The sequence below is a fragment of the Bufo gargarizans genome, chromosome 5 (genome assembly GCF_014858855.1).
Source record: "Bufo gargarizans isolate SCDJY-AF-19 chromosome 5, ASM1485885v1, whole genome shotgun sequence".
NCBI lineage: Eukaryota > Metazoa > Chordata > Amphibia > Anura > Bufonidae > Bufo > Bufo gargarizans.
In genome coordinates this window covers 240494125-240510424 of record NC_058084.1, presented here as the reverse complement: position 1 = coordinate 240510424, position 16300 = coordinate 240494125, and the positions used below count along the sequence as shown (strand labels likewise).

The window sequence follows — 16300 nt, the reverse complement described above, 5'->3', positions numbered from 1 at the left end:
ACTGATCCATTTTGGACAGCTTGTGAGAGCCCTGAACGGATCGCAGAAACCGAAAGCCAAAATGCCAGTGTGAAAGTAACCTAAGAAAAGGCTTCAGCCTTGCCACCCTATTCCAAAGCCCAGACATGAAGAATACTGAAGATTATTGCCACATGCAGTACACAACTAGTACTTGCCAGAAATTCCTGCAGCTCCTTTAACCTTTTAGTACCGAGACACTTTTCACCTTAAATCACTGGCTGATTTTTGCAAATCTGACACGCGTCACTTTATGTGGTAATAGCTTTGGAACACTTTTACTTATCCAAGCCATTCTGAGATTGTTTTCTTGTGAAACATTGTACTTCATGATAGTCACAAATTTAAGTCTATATACAGGGAGTGCAGAATTATTAGGCAAATGAGTATTTTGACCACATCATCCTCTTTATGCATGTTGTCTTACTCCAAGCTGTATAGGCTCGAAAGCCTACTACCAATTAAGCATATTAGGTGATGTGCATCTCTGTAATGAGAAGGGGTGTGGTCTAATGACATCAACACCCTATATCAGGTGTGCATAATTATTAGGCAACTTCCTTTCCTTTGGCAAAATGGGTCAAAAGAAGGACTTGACAGGCTCAGAAAAGGCAAAAATAGTGAGATATCTTGCAGAGGGATGCAGCACTCTTAAAATTGCAAAGCTTCTGAAGCGTGATCATCGAACAATCAAGCGTTTCATTCAAAATAGTCAACAGGGTCGCAAGAAGCCTGTGGAAAAACCAAGGCGCAAAATAACTGCCCATGAACTGAGAAAAGTCAAGCGTGCAGCTGCCAAGATGCCACTTGCCACCAGTTTGGCCATATTTCAGAGCTGCAACATCACTGGAGTGCCCAAAAGCACAAGGTGTGCAATACTCAGAGACTTGGCCAAGGTAAGAAAGGCTGAAAGACGACCACCACTGAACAAGACACACAAGCTGAAACGTCAAGACTGGGACAAGAAATATCTCAAGACTGATTTTTCTAAGGTTTTATGGACTGATGAAATGAGAGTGAGTCTTGATGGGCCAGATGGCTGGATTGGTAAAGGGCAGAGAGCTCCAGTCTGACTCAGACGCCAGCAAGGTGGAGGTGGAGTACTGGTTTGGGCTGGTATCATCAAAGATGAGCTTGTGGGGCCTTTTTGGGTTGAGGATGGAGTCAAGCTCAACTCCCAGTCCTACTGCCAGTTTCTGGAAGACACCTTCTTCAAGCAGTGGTACAGGAAGAAGTCTGCAAGGTAAGAAAAACATGATTTTCATGCAGAACAATGCTCCATCACATGCGTCCAAGTACTCCACAGCGTGGCTGGCAAGAAAGGGTATAAAAGAAGAAAATCTAATGACATGGCCTCCTTGTTCACCTGATCTGAACCCCATTGAGAACCTGTGGTCCATCATCAAATGTGAGATTTACAAGGAGGGAAAACAGTACACCTCTCTGAACAGTGTCTGGGAGGCTGTGGTTGCTGCTGCACGCAATGTTGATGGTGAACAGATCAAAACACTGACAGAATCCATGGATGGCAGGCTTTTGAGTGTCCTTGCAAAGAAAGGTGGCCATATTGGTCACTGATTTGTTTTTGTTTTGTTTTTGAATGTCAGAAATGTATATTTGTGAATGTTGAGATGTTATATTGGTTTCACTGGTAAAAATAAATAATTGAAATGGGTATATATTTGTTTTTAAAGTTGCCTAATAATTATGCACAGTAATAGTCACCTGCACACACAAATATCCCCCTAAAATAGCTAAAACTAAAAACAAACTAAAAGCTACTTCTAGTTTTTTGGGTTCATTGAGAACATGGTTGTTGTTCAATAATAAAATTAATCCTCAAAAATACAACTTGCCTAATAATTCTGCACTCCCTGTATTTCACCTTTTTTTATGGGGGAGGAAAAAAAAACACATTTTGAAAAATTCTCAATTTTCAAAATTTCTATTTCTCTGCTTTTAAAACAGAAAGTGATACCTCATATAATATTTATTACTTAACATTCCCCATATGTCTACTTTATGTTGGCATCATTTTATAAATGTAATTTTATTTTTTAGGACGTTAGAAGGCTGAGAATTTTAGAAGCAATTTTTCAAATTTTCAATAAAATTTCACTATTTTGGTAGATTTTTTTTATATCACCGTATTTTTCGCACTATAAGACGCACCTAGGTTTTTTAGGAGAAAAATAAGAAAAAAAATATGGGTGACACTGTTATGGGGGGAAGGGATCTGTGGATGACACTGTTATGGGGGGAAGGGATCTGTGGATGACACTGTTATGGGGGGGAAGGGATCTGTGGATGACACTGTTATGGGGGGGGAAGGGATCTGTGGATGACACTGTTATGGGGGGGAAGGGATCTGTGGATGACACTGTTATGGGGGGGAAGGGATCTGTGGATGACACTGTTATGGGGGGGGGAAGGGATCTGTGGATGACACTGTTATGGGGGGGGGAGGGATCTGTGGATGACACTTATGGGGGGAGGGATCTGTGGATGACACTTATGGGGGGAGGGATCTGTGGATGACACTTATGGGGGGGAGGGATCTGTGGATGACACTTATGGGGGAGAGGGATCTGTGGATGACACTTATGGGGGAGAGGGATCTGTGGATGACACTTATGGGGGAGAGGGATCTGTGGATGACACTTATGGGGGAGAGGGATCTGTGGATGACACTTATGGGGGAGAGGGATCTGTGGATGACACTTATGGGGGAGAGGGATCTGTGGATGACACTTATGGGGGAGAGGGATCTGTGGATGACACTTATGGGGGGAGAGGGATCTGTGGATGACACTTATGGGGGAGAGGGATCTGTGGATGACACTTATGGGGGAGAGGGATCTGTGGATGACACTTATGGGGGAGAGGGATCTGTGGATGAGACTTATGGGGGAGAGGGATCTGTGGATGAGAGTGTTATGGGGGAGGGATCTGTGAGCGACACTGTTAGGGCTCATGCACACTATTTTGCATTCCGTATACGCGTCGTATTTTGATTCTGTATACGGTCCGTATACGGAACCATTCATTGCTCAGTTCCGTGGCCCCGCAAAAATGATGAAGCATGTCCTATTCTTGTCCGTTTTGCAGACAAGGATAGGCATTTCTATAATGGGCCTCCTGTTCCGCGGACCGCAAAAAATGTCCCATGGGTGACCCGGAGGGAGCATACTGTCGGTAATGACAGTCTGGCTCACCCCCAGCCAGCCGCTAATCTACACCTTCCTATGTAACTTGGCACTGACTTTCAGAAGGTCTCAGCGATGCCAGGAGCCGCCGCTCTCCCTCACAGCTTCTGTGCGACTGGCGGCCGGGGCGTGGCCTGAGCGTGACGTCACCCGGCCAGGTGGGCTCCTGACTGAAGGGCACTTCAAAGCTTCCACACATCTTACCTAACAGGGACTCTTCACTTTGATGCCTCGCCCCGCCGCCAGTCCTCTCCTCCTCGCCCGCAGCATCCTCCTGTTGCTCCACTGGGACCACGGTAAAGTTGGTAGGCATCCTGACTGTGCCAGCCAAAGGGGAAGACAAACGTGTGGGCGTAGCTGTGTGCCCACACCTGTCCTGCAGGGACGCCCTAAATGGTCACCTTCTGTTGGTTACTTGGCCGAGTAGTACAGAGGCTGCAGAGTGAAGACAACTCGGAAGCGGAGGGTCAGAATGAGAGGGTGTTCTCCTCCCCGCCCAGGTTTACTCTCCGCCTTTGTCAGCCTTCATTTAACTACTGCATATCATCCCCTGACTTGTGATCAGAAGTTGTTAGGTGGGCGGGGCTAGGTACGGATCTCAGACAGCGAGCTGGCACGTGATGGTGATCGCTGCCCCGCTGCTGGGGAGGGGGCGGGGCCAAATGTTTGCCGCCAATCACGTTTAAAAAAGACGCTCCCATTCACCGCGTACAGGAACGAGGAAAGGCTATTATGTGTAGAACACCGCTAAAGGGGCGGGAGGACTCACCGGGAACACGTCCACCAGCACGTTACTAGCCACATAGCACTGAGTACCATACAGTACAGTACAGCCCTGCTGGGGTCTCTGCAGCCACACAGTACAGCCCTGCTGGGGTCTCTGCAGCCACACAGTACAGCCCTGCTGGGGTCTCTGCAGCCACACAGTACAGCCCTGCTGGGGTCTCTGCAGCCACACAGTACAGCCCTGCTGGGGTCTCTGCAGCCACACAGTACAGCCCTGCTGGGGTCTCTGCAGCCACACAGTACAGCCCTGCTGGGGTCTCTGCAGCCACACAGTACAGCCATGCTGGGGGGCATTTACTGAAGGTTGGGGTCCCTGTAGCCATACAGTACAGCCATGCTGGGGTCTCTGTAGCCATACAGTACAGCCATACTGGGGGCATTTACTGAAGGTTGGGGTCCCTGTAGCCATACAGTACAGCCATGCTGGGGTCTCTGTAGCCATACAGTACAGCCATACTGGGGGGCATTTACTGTAGGCTGGGGTATCTGTAACCATACAGTACAGCCATACTGGGGGGCATTTACTGTAGGCTGGGGTCTCTGTAACCATACAGTACAGCCATACTGGGGGGCATTTACTGTAGGCTGGGGTCTCTGTAACCATACAGTACAGCCATACTGGGGGGCATTTACTGTAGGCTGGGGTCTCTGTAACCATACAGTACAGCCATGCTGGGAGCATTTACTGAATTCTGGGGTCTTTGTTAAAGAAAAAAAAAAAAGCCAGCTGCTGAAAGATGGGACTAGTTTATTAACCCCTTGAGGACACAGCCATTTTTCAGTTTAAAGGGCCAGGCCATGTGTTATTTTATGTGGTAATAACTATGAAATGCGTTTACTTATCCAGGCAATTCTGAGAATATTTTCTTGTGACACATTGTACTTCATGACTTCAGTAAATTTGAGTAGCTATATTTCACCTTTATGTAAAAAACAGTCCTAAATTTTAATTTTCTAAATTCTAACTTCTCTGCTTAGCGATACCTCATAAGGGCTCTTTCACACTTGCGTTGTCCGGATCTGTCGTGTACTTTACATGCCGGAAAAAACGCAAGTGAACTGAAAGCATTTGAAGACAGATCAGTCTTCAAAATGCTTTCAGTGTTACTATGGCAGCCAGGACGCTATTAAAGTAGGAGCGGGGGAGCGGTATACTTACAGTCCGTGCGGCTCCCGGGGCGCTCCAGAATGACGTCAGAGCGCCCCATGCGCATGGATGACGTTCCATGTGATCACGTCATCCATGCGCGTGGGGCGCCCTGACGTCACTCTGGAGCGCCCTGGGAGCCGCACGGACGGTAAGTATACTGCTCCCCACTACACTTTACCATGGCAAACAGGACTTTAGCGTCCCGGCAGCCATGGTAACCATTCAGAAAAAGCTAAACGTCGGATCCGGCAATGCGCCGAAACGACGTTTAGCTTAAGGCCGGATCCGGATTAATGCCTTTCAATGGGCATTAATTCCGGATCCGGCCTTGCGGCAAGTCTTCAGGCTTTTTGGCCGGAGCAAAAAGCGCAGCATGCTGCGGTATTTTCTCCTGCCAAAAAACGTTCCGTTCCTGAACTGAAGACATCCTGATGCATCCTGAACGGAATTCTCTCCATTCAGAATGCATGGGGATAATCCTGATCAGGATTTTTCCGGCATAGAGCCCCAACGACGGAACTCTATGCCGGAAGAAAAGAACGCAAGTGTGAATAGTTATTACTTTACATTTCCCATATGTCTACTTTATGTTGGCATCATTTTGTAAATGTCTTTTAATTAGGACGTTGGAAGGTTTAGAATTGTAGAAGCAATTCTTAAACTTAAGAAAATTGCTAAAACCAACTTTTTAAGGAGCAGTTCAGTTATGAAGTCACTTTGAGGTGCTTACATAATAGAAACTACCCATAAAATTATTTTTATTTATTAATAAAGCGCCATTCATTTTGTACATATGAAAAGGGGTATACATACATAATACAGACAATTGCATTAATCAAACAAGACGAGTTACAAACTGGTACAGAAGGAGAGAGGGCCCTGCTCGTGAGGGCTTACAAGCTACATGGTATGACCCGACTTTAGAAACGACACCCTCAAATTATTCAAAACTGATTTTACTAACTTTAACCCTTTAGGTGTTCCATAAGAATTAACATAAAATGGAGATCAAATTTCAAAAAGTCACTTTTTTGCAAGATTTTTCATTTTAATCCATTTATTCCTGTAACAGCCAAACAAAACTCAATATCTATTACCCTGTTTCAGCTTTTTACAGAAACACCCCACATATGGTGGTAAACTGCTGTATGGGCATACTGCCAGGCTCAAAAGGAAAGGAGTACCATACCATACCATATTTGGGAGGGAAGATTTGGCTGAACTGGTAGAAACTCCCCAAAAGTGACCCCATTTTAGAAACTACAGGATAAGGTAACAGTTTTGTTGGTACTATTTTGGGGTATATATGATTTTTTTATTGCTCTATATTACGCATTTTGTGAGGTAACCAAAAATTGGCTGTTGTGGCACAGTTTTTATTTTTTACAATGTTCACCTGACAGGTTAGATCATGTGCTATTTTTATAGAGCAAGTTGTTACGGACTTGATGATATCAAATTTCTACTTTAATTTTTTATTTTATTTTTGTCTCAGTTTTACATAAAGCATTTTTTTATAAAGTCTTATTTTCTGAAAGCCATAATTTTTATTTTTATTTTTTTCTACCGACCCTCTATTGTGGGGGCTTGTTTTTTTGCAGGAAGAGTTGAACTTTTTATTAGTACAGTTTTTGGGAACATATAGTAGTTTTTTTTAAATGCGATTAGGGGGTATATCATGTGATATTTTTTTATAGAGCAGGTCTTTACGGATGCGGCTATACCCAATATATCTACTTTTTTTAAATGTATTTCAGTTTTATATAATAAAAGCATTTTTGAAAGTAAAAAAAAATAAAAATACTTTCTGAAAGCCATATTTTTTTGGGGGATTGTCTTATGTAGGGGTTCTTTTTTATGGGATGGGGTGACTTGTACTATTTTGGGGTAGATACAACTTTTTGATCGCTTGCTATTGCACTTTTTATGATGTAAGGTGACAAAAACATTGCTGACAGGTGGATTATTCAATATTTTTATAACGCCGGTAGTTATGGATACGGCGAGACCTAATATGTCTGTTTTTCTTTTTTGAAAGGGAAATTCATTTTTTTTATTTGAAAATTTCATTATGAAAAACACTTTCAGAATTTTTATTTTTTTTTTTGTCCCGCTGTAGGACTTCAACTTCTGTGGGTCTGATCCCCTCTGCAATGCATTACAATACATCTATATTGTAATGTGTTGCCTGGGAGACCCTGCTTAAAGAGTCTTGCACACGACCATATGCCCTCCGAGATTTACGGTCCGTGAGCGGGCCATATGTCCCGGGGCGGCATTGATTGTGCGCACGGGAGCATACAACATCATAGAGGACAATGATGCTGTGCACTTCGGGCCGTCCGCGGAACTATTGTGCTATGATCATATGAGTGCAGGACAATAGTCCCACGTGTGGCCGGGCATCCACAGAATCATTATCATCTATAATGCTGTGTGCTTCCGCGTGCACGATCAATGCCGCTCCGGGACATATATCTCGGAGGGCATACCGTCGTGTGAAAGAGGCCTAAGGGGCTGGATCTCCTAGGCTTCTATAGGAGACAAGTCCTGATGCCTGTGCTCTCTCCTGCTCAGCAGACACAATGACGTCACTGCATTGCATCTGCTGGGGAGTGCACAGGCCAGCTAAGGGTGGAGCTGCTGGCTCCCTGCTTCACTTTAATATCATTTACATGTCTGGCGGAAGTCTGGGGTTTAAATGGCACCCGTCCATGTGCAGTCAGCATGCCAATTGCACGCTCCCTCAAATGTTGCAACATCTGTGGCATTGTGCCGTTTAATCAAACTGCACATTTCTGAGTTGTCTTTTATTGTGGGAAGTCTAAGGCACAACTGTGCAATATTCATGCTGTCTAATCAGCACCTTGATATGCCACACCTGTGAGGTGGGATGGATTATATCGGCAAAGGAGAAGTGCTCACTAACACAGATTTAAACAGATTTGTGAACAATATTTGAGAGTAATGGGTCTTTTGTGTATGTAGAAAATGTTTCAGATCTTTGGGAGTTCAGCTCATGCAAAATGGGAGCTAAACCAAAAGTGTTGCGTTTATATTTTTGTTCAGTGTACATACGGCAAGAATAAAAAAAAAAGATTTTTTTGTGGATTTAAGTTCACAAAGGTATACAAAGGAATGAAGAAGAGTCACTTCTGGATCATCAAAGCCAGAAGAAAAAAGTATTGTGGGCAGTTTCAAACACATAACTACAAGCAATGGGCTGGAAATTTCCAGGACATACATATGAAGCTTTTATAACTTTTTCTGAGGACAAACTTATGGATTTCCTACAATTATTAACAGTACATTGAATATTTATTTACAGGAAAATGTAAGGACTTTAAGAAACTATATTCCAATAAACATGTATTATCTTTTATCCAAGTCGCCCGATTACCTACATGATGGTGACAAAAAGCCAGATGTTATTTTACTACAGTAAATGTATTACTAAACTATTGGCCATTGTTGGAGCAGGAGCGTGATAAAATACTGGAGTCGGTGTACAGGATAGGTGGGAGTCTACTATCCTTGTCCTGAATATTGAATGCTGTTCTATTAGTTCAGGCCATTAGGAGTTACAGAGGCCAGAAACAGGATTACCCATTAGAAATTCATAGCACATTGGCACAGATTTACTAATGTCCCTTTGCCAAAAATCTGTATGTTTCTACACTACTCCCCCCCCGACATGCTCAACAAGGGTGCTGGGGGTTAGCAGAAAGGGGTGGGGCTTTGCTGGAAAGGGAGCGCACCTAAGATGCGCCATTTTGAACCATGGTAATGAAGTTAGAGAAAAGTGTCTATACTTGTACCATATTTATCATCCAGCCTGAGCCACCACCTTATTATATTTCCCCATCCTTTCTAATCTACTTTTGGTTACGGCTCAAAAAACAATGGCATCTGTGATTCCAGCCTAAAAGGGAATCGGTTATGACAAACCTAAACTGCAACAACCACTATATTAGGACTAAAGAGACACACATAGTATGTCCATGGAATACATTAGAAAACGTAAAAAAAAAAAACTTCTGAATGATATGCTATATATGGATGTATCAATAAAGTCTTGATAGAAGGGGATGCCACCAAGATTGCAGGAAACTTGTCTGCTGTCCATTGACTATATATGTCCAGGTGGGCTGTGCTTATCTGTGCAAGAACGTATCTGAAATTCTGAATATCCTTGTAATGTTAGCAGGAGTGCTGAGCCCAATGTCAGTTAAAAAAAACACCGAAGTCCAACAGTCACTATTAGGCTACATTCACACGTCAGTATTTTTCTATAATCCGAATTTCGGTCCGTTTTTTGCGGATCCGTTGTTCCTGAAAATGTTTCCGTATGTCATCCGTTTTTTGCGGATCCGCAAAAAACTGAAGCATGTATACATTTCAATAATCAAATAAAGTTGTTTGGATTTCTTTGAAAAAAAAATGAAAAAAAAATTTGCTATGTGTTTCCAGGAACGGATTCCGCAAAAAACGGAAGACATACGGAATGACATCCGAATGTATTCCGTTTTTTGCGGAACCATTGACTTTGCATTGTACCAGGATCCGATTTTTCAGGAACATAATAGGACATGTTTTATATTTAAACGGACATGCGGAACGGAACGGAAACGGACAGCACACATTGCGCTGTCCGATTTTTTCCAGGACCCATTGAAAATGAATGGGTCCTGATCTGGTCCTGATCTGTTCCGCAAAAAACGGAACAGATCAGGAAAGAAAAAACGGACGTGTGAATGGACCCTTAGGCTACATTCACACGTCAGTATTTTTCTATAAGGCTCCATTCACACGTCCGCAAAATGGGTCCGCATCCTTTCCGCAATTTTGCGGAAAGGGTGCGGACCCATTCATTCTCTATGGGGACGGAATGTGCTGTCCGCATCCACATTTGCGGATCCGCACTTCCGCATCCGTGCTTCTGTTTCCGCAAAAAAATAGAACATGTCCTATTCTTGTCCGCAATTGCGGACAAGAACAGGCATATTCTATTATGTCGGCAATGTGCGGTCCGCAAAATGCGGAAAGCACATTGCCGCTTTCCGTGTTTTGCGGATCCGTGTCTCCGTGTATCCGCAAAACACATTGCGGACGTGTGAATACAGCCTAAGGCCCCATGCACACAGCCGTGTGCGGGCCGTGGAACCGCGGCCTGGATCCCTCCTGAGAGCAGGAGCGCACGGCGTCACTGGTTGCTATGACGCCGTGCGCTCCCTGCTGCCGCCGCAATGCAGTAATACACTGGTATGATCTATACCAGTGTATTACTGTATTGTGCCGGCAGCAGGGGGCGCACGGCGTCATAGCAACCAGTGACGCCGTGCGCTCCTGCTCTCAGGAGGGATCCAGGCCACGGTTCCACGGCCCGCACACGGACGTGTGCATGGGGCCTAAGGGTCCATTCACACGTCCGTTGTTTCTTTCCTGATCTGTTCCGTTTTTTGCGGAACAGATCTGGACCCATTCATTTTCAATGGGTCCTGAAAAAATATCAGACATTGTGCTGTCCGATTTTTTTTCAGGACCCATTGAAAATGAATGGGTCCAGATCTGTTCCGCAAAAAACGGAACAGATCAGGAAAGAAACAACGGACGTGTGAATAGACCCTAAGAGGACAGGACCTGCTACATAATACTTCTCGTATTCAGTTAAAGCGGTTGGAGTTCAGTACACGGTGTTGGTGTCAGCCCCCCACCCCTTCCTGATCTGACATTGATTAACTATCCTGATGATAGGTCTGGAAAATATCTACTGGCTGAAAAGCCCCTTAAAAATGGGAAAATGCTGCACAGCACCAATAAAACCGTTCCCATAAGCCAATACTAGAGGTTGCCATTAAGGAGCTCTATTTGATGATTAAAGGGGTTGTCCGCTTTTTTTTTTTATATTGATGGCCTATCCTCAGGATAAGTCATCAATAATGGATCAATCAGCGCTGCCTTCTATTCACTGTTTACCTGCACTTGCACATTGCGCTTTCTTTCATGCCTTCATTCCGTATGCACGGCAGCTCCCAGACTGGCCACTTCTCTGTATCCCTTGTAATGCCATCAGCTCCTATGCCCAGTGTTGAAGAAAGGCAGGGACAAAACAAAGCCACTTCAATCCAGTTTTTTGATAGTTCCAGCCAACTTACAATGTAGTACAGCCTGATCAGGTAGTTAGTCCATAACAACAGAACAGAGTGATACAGGCTCGGGTCTCCCTTATCCTCAGGCCAGTGTTGCTCCACAAACATCTGTGATCTGTAAGCCTCTCGCTCATACAGACACACCCTGATTCTTGCTGCTGACTTAAATGAGAACCGAACCGTGGATATGGGCCACCTGCGAAACCCAGAGTGGATCATGGGGAATAAGCACCCACCCAGCTCATTGCTTATTCCTAATAAAAGCCAGGCCCAGATTAGCGGATACCAACTATACTAAGTACCAACAGCGTGTCATATCTATCCTAGTGGACACACTAGCTACTAGCTTTTACTCCATCAAGGCAGGGCACCTTGGTGACATATCTCAGGTGAAAACATAGAAAACCATAACATACATCTCCTATAATAAATTTCCTGCACCATTCTAGGAGACACATATCTTCTCTCATATATTAGGCCTGTCACTGCCTCACACCCTATTCACTTACATGTAACAGCTCCAGGGAATGCGCATTAGCCTTGGAGCTGCTGAATGTGGCCACAGATCACTATTAGCTGCTTAACCCATAGGCCTCTTCCACACAGGCGTCGCGTGCGAGGGCCTGATAGGATGCAGGTGAGTCGCGTGAAAATCGTGTGATTTTGCCTGCAAGTGGGGTGAGTTTTGTATGCGATTGCGTTGCTTTATTTTTAGTTTAGTTTTTTCCCGCGTGAGAAAAAACTGAATGTGATACCCAGACCCAAACATCTTCACTGGGTTAGGTATTCTGTAGATTTTAATATTTTCCCTTATAACATGATTATAAGGGAAAATAATAGAATTCTTAATACAGATGGCTAAGTAAATTAGGGATGGAGGGGTTAAAAAATATAAATTAAAACTCACCTCATCCACTTGTTCGCGCAGCCAGGCTTGTCTTCATTCTTCTTCTTTCAGGATCTGGGAGAAAAGGACCTTTGGTGACGTCACTGCGCTCATCACATGATCCATCAACATGTGATGAGCGCAGTGACGTCACCAAAGGTCCTTTTCTACCAGGTACTGTGGATGAGGCAAGTATAATTATAAAAAAAAAAAATTTAACCCCTCCATCCCTAATTTACTTAGCATTCTGTATTAAGAATTCTATTATTTTCCCTTCTAACCATGTTATAAAGGGAAAATAATAAAGATCGGGTCCCCATCCCGATCGTCACCTAGCAACCATACGTGAAAATCACAACGCATCTGCACTTGCTTGCGATTTTCACGCAGCCCCATTCACTTCTATGAGGCCTGCGTTGCGTGAAAAACACACAATATAGAGCTTGCTGCGATTTTCACGCAACGCACAAGTGATGCGTGAAAAATCACTGCTCATGTGCACAGCCCCATTGAAGTGAATGGGTCTGGATTCAGTGCAAGTGCAATGCGTTCACCTCCCGTGCGGAATTCTTGCCCGTGTAAAAGGGGCCTTAGGATACCAGCGCCATACATGTACGGCGCAGAAATCCCAACGCAGTACAGGTATGGCACACTGATCGGGCGGGTGCAGGAGCTCCACACCGCCTGATCAGAGGCAGTCTGTCACTGATAGCCGGACCCCTGCTGTATATGCCGGCATTGGTGAAACAGATGCTGACGCATTAACCCTTGCACGGCCGCGGTCAGAGCTGAACGCGGCACATGCTGTATCCTCACGGGTGTCTGTGTCCATGGGGACCCCATGGCAGAGAAGGCAGCCCGATGCCTTCCTTAGGTATCGTGGCTGCCGTCCGGGAGATCCTGTGAGATCCAGCCCCCTGGTAATATACTTACAGCCAATGCATTACAATACAGAAGTGCCCCCTTAACAGTGACTTTCACAGAGCTCCGTTTCCATGCGACCTCCACAACTCCTCGCCTCTTTAACAGTGACCTGTACAGCACCCCACCCCTTAACACTGACCTCCACAGCAGCCACCCCCCCCCCTTAACTGTGACCTCCACAGCACTTTGCTCCCTAACAGTGTCATCCACAGCGCTCTGCCCCTTTAAAGGTGACCTACAGCAGTGAAGAAAAATGGCTTGGTTGTTATGGAAACCTGGTGTAAAACTGTGTATGTTGAGACTGGAGGACCTGCAAGCTTCAATTGGCTGATAAGGGTCATGTGACCGTGTGTATAGCAGTTGGGATATGAGTGAAAGACCTATTGGCTAATGCAGGACATGTGATGGCGCCATATTAGCATTTTTGGGAATATCTCAGGAATGGTACAGCCTAGAGAGTTGAGAACTCTCTAGGCTTTTGAGAGGTCTAAAACCTTCCCGGACACCTGATGTACCTATATGCCAAATTTGGTGCAGATCGGTCCAGTCATTTGGCCGTGCATAAAGAACAGACAGACAAATTCATTTTTATAAAAAGTGATCCCTCAAGATACAATGACCTAAGGATACAATATTTTCAAGAGGACCTTTCATCCGATTTACTTATAGGAGCTAAATACCTGTACTGATACTGCCACCCAGTTTTTTGTTTTTTAATCATCACCCCTACCCCGCTGCACCCGCCTGAAGTTCTTGCGCTCATTATGTAAATACTGGGCATCGGAACAGGGAGGAGGAGACACCAGGGTTTCTCAATGGGCGTCTCCTTCTCCCTGGCTGTGCCACGATGCAATCACATTGGAGAGCGTCACAGCCAGGGAGGAAAAACCTGGCGTCTACTCCTCCCTGTACCGATGCTCAGTATTAGCATACTGAGCGCAAAAACTTCAGGAGGGCGCAGCGTGGCGTAGGAGCGACGTAAAAAAAAAAAAAAAAATGCCAGCATCAGCACAAGTACAGGTATTTAGCTCCTATAAGTAATACAGATGAAAGGTCCTCTTTCAACATGCAATAGTCTTTTCTGGGACATCGTAAGTTGAAACTAGACTCAACATATAGGTCCTTCTAAAAAAATTAGCATATTGTGATAAAGTTCATTATTTTCTGTAATGTACTGATAAACATTAGACTTTCATATATTTTAGATTCATTACACACCAACTGAAGTAGTTCAAGCCTTTTATTGTTTTAATATTGATGATTTTGGCATACAGCTCATGAAAACCCAAATTTCCTATCTCAAAAAATTAGCATATTTAATCCGACCAATAAAAGAAAAGTGTTTTTAATACAAAAAAAGTCAACCTTCAAATAATTATGTTCAGTTATGCACTCAATACTTGGTCGGGAATCCTTTTGCAGAAATGACTGCTTCAATGCGGCGTGGCATGGAGGCAATCAGCCTGTGGCACTGCTGAGGTGTTATGGAGGCCCAGGTTGCTTCGATAGCGGCCTTAAGCTCATCCAGAGTGTTGGGTCTTGCGTCTCTCAACTTTCTCTTCCCAATATCCCACAGATTCTCTATGGGGTTCAGGTCAGGAGAGTTGGCAGGCCAATTGAGCACAGTAATACCATGGTCAGTAAACCATTTACCAGTGGTTTTGGCACTGTGAGCAGGTGCCAGGTCGTGCTGAAAAATGAAATCATCTCCATAAAGCTTTTCAGCAGATGGACGCATGAAGTGCTCCAAAATCTCCTGATAGCTAGCTGCATTGACCCCGCCCTTGATAAAACACAGTGGACCAACACCAGCAGCTGACATGGCACCCCAGACCATCAATGACTGTGGGTACTTGACACTGGACTTCAGGCATTTTGGCATTTCCCTCTCCCCAGTCTTCCTCCAGACTCTGGCACCTTGATTTCCGAATGACATGCAAAATTAGCTTTCACCCGAAAAAAGTACTTTGGACCACTGAGCAACAGTCTAGTGCTGCTTCTCTGTAGCCCAGATCAGGCGCTTCTGCCGCTGTTTCTGGTTCAAAAGTGGCTTGACCTGGGGAATGCGGCACCTGTAGCCCATTTCCTGCAAACGCCTGTACACGGTGGCTCTGGATGTTTCTACTCCAGACTCAGTCCACTGCTTCCACAGGTCCCCCAAGGTCTGGAATCGGTCCTTCTCCACAATCTTCCTCAGGGTCCGGTCACCTCTTCTCATTGTGCAGCGTTTTCGGCCACACTTTTTCCTTCCCACAGACTTCCCATTGAGGTGCCTTGATACAGCCTATTCGTTCAGAAATTTCTTTGTGTCTCACCCTCTTGCTTGAGGGTGTCAATGATGGCCTTCTGGACAGCAGTCAGGTCGGCAGTCTTACCCATGATTGCGGTTTTGAGTAATGAACCAGGCTGGGAGTTTTTAAAAGCCTCAGGAATCTTTTGCAGGTGTTTAGAGTTAATTAGTTGATTCAGATGATTAGGTTAATAGCTCATTTAGAGAACCTTTTCATGACATGCTAATTTTTTTAGATAGGAATTTTGGGTTTTCATGAGCTGTATGCCAAAATCATCAATATTAAAACAATAAAAGGCTTGAACTACTTCAGTTGGTGTGTAATGAATCTAAAATATATGAAAGTCTAATGTTTATCAGTACATTACAGAAAATAATGAACTTTATCACAATATGCTAATTTTTTTAGAAGGACCTGTACAATCCCTCAGACTCAGATCCAACCAATCAAGGCCACTTCTCTTGTAAAATAGCTGTATTAGTTGCTAGTTATCGCTAATCCTGACTGTTATATGTAAGGACTTGTTTTATCTGTCTTAATTGTCTTATTTTTCTTAAATCTTCATTTTCTCTCATCTTGGAGGACATTTTGGGGCTTTAGAAACTATTACTCAACTTACAATGGTTTGAACATACAATGGTCCTCCTGGAACCAATTAATGTTGTATCTTGAGAGACCACTGTATATAAGAGATTCTGTTGAACCACAATCCAACCATTGTGGGTTTTTCTTTCTTTAGCTGAAGGGTACCAAAATGTCTTGTGTGTATTAAATAGATGTTTTTATTAACGCTGCAGATTCTCACTATATAACATTTTAAGGAATGATCTTTAAAAACAATGTTCTGGCAACATCCTTAAGTGAAATGCACTTTTTATGATATCAAGAAT

The 16300-nt window shown here is 44.2% G+C and overlaps 1 protein-coding gene across 3 annotated transcripts in view; it reads right to left on the bottom strand.

The window, feature by feature from the left end:
* The window catches only part of SLC12A7 (solute carrier family 12 member 7), a 377772-nt gene that overhangs the window by 261475 nt on the left and 99997 nt on the right, over window positions 1-16300 (bottom strand). Inside the window, exon 1 of one of the 3 annotated variants that reach the window (XM_044293096.1) lies at window positions 3429-3758. The exons of 1 other annotated variant lie outside the window; for it this stretch is intronic. In XM_044293096.1, coding sequence (XP_044149031.1) covers window positions 3429-3537 — 109 coding nt within the window. In that variant the 5' untranslated portion in view covers window positions 3538-3758. Of the gene's footprint in view, window positions 1-3281; window positions 3317-3428; window positions 3759-16300 lie in introns of those variants that run through there. One more of the 3 variants, XM_044293098.1, reaches the window with a different exon arrangement.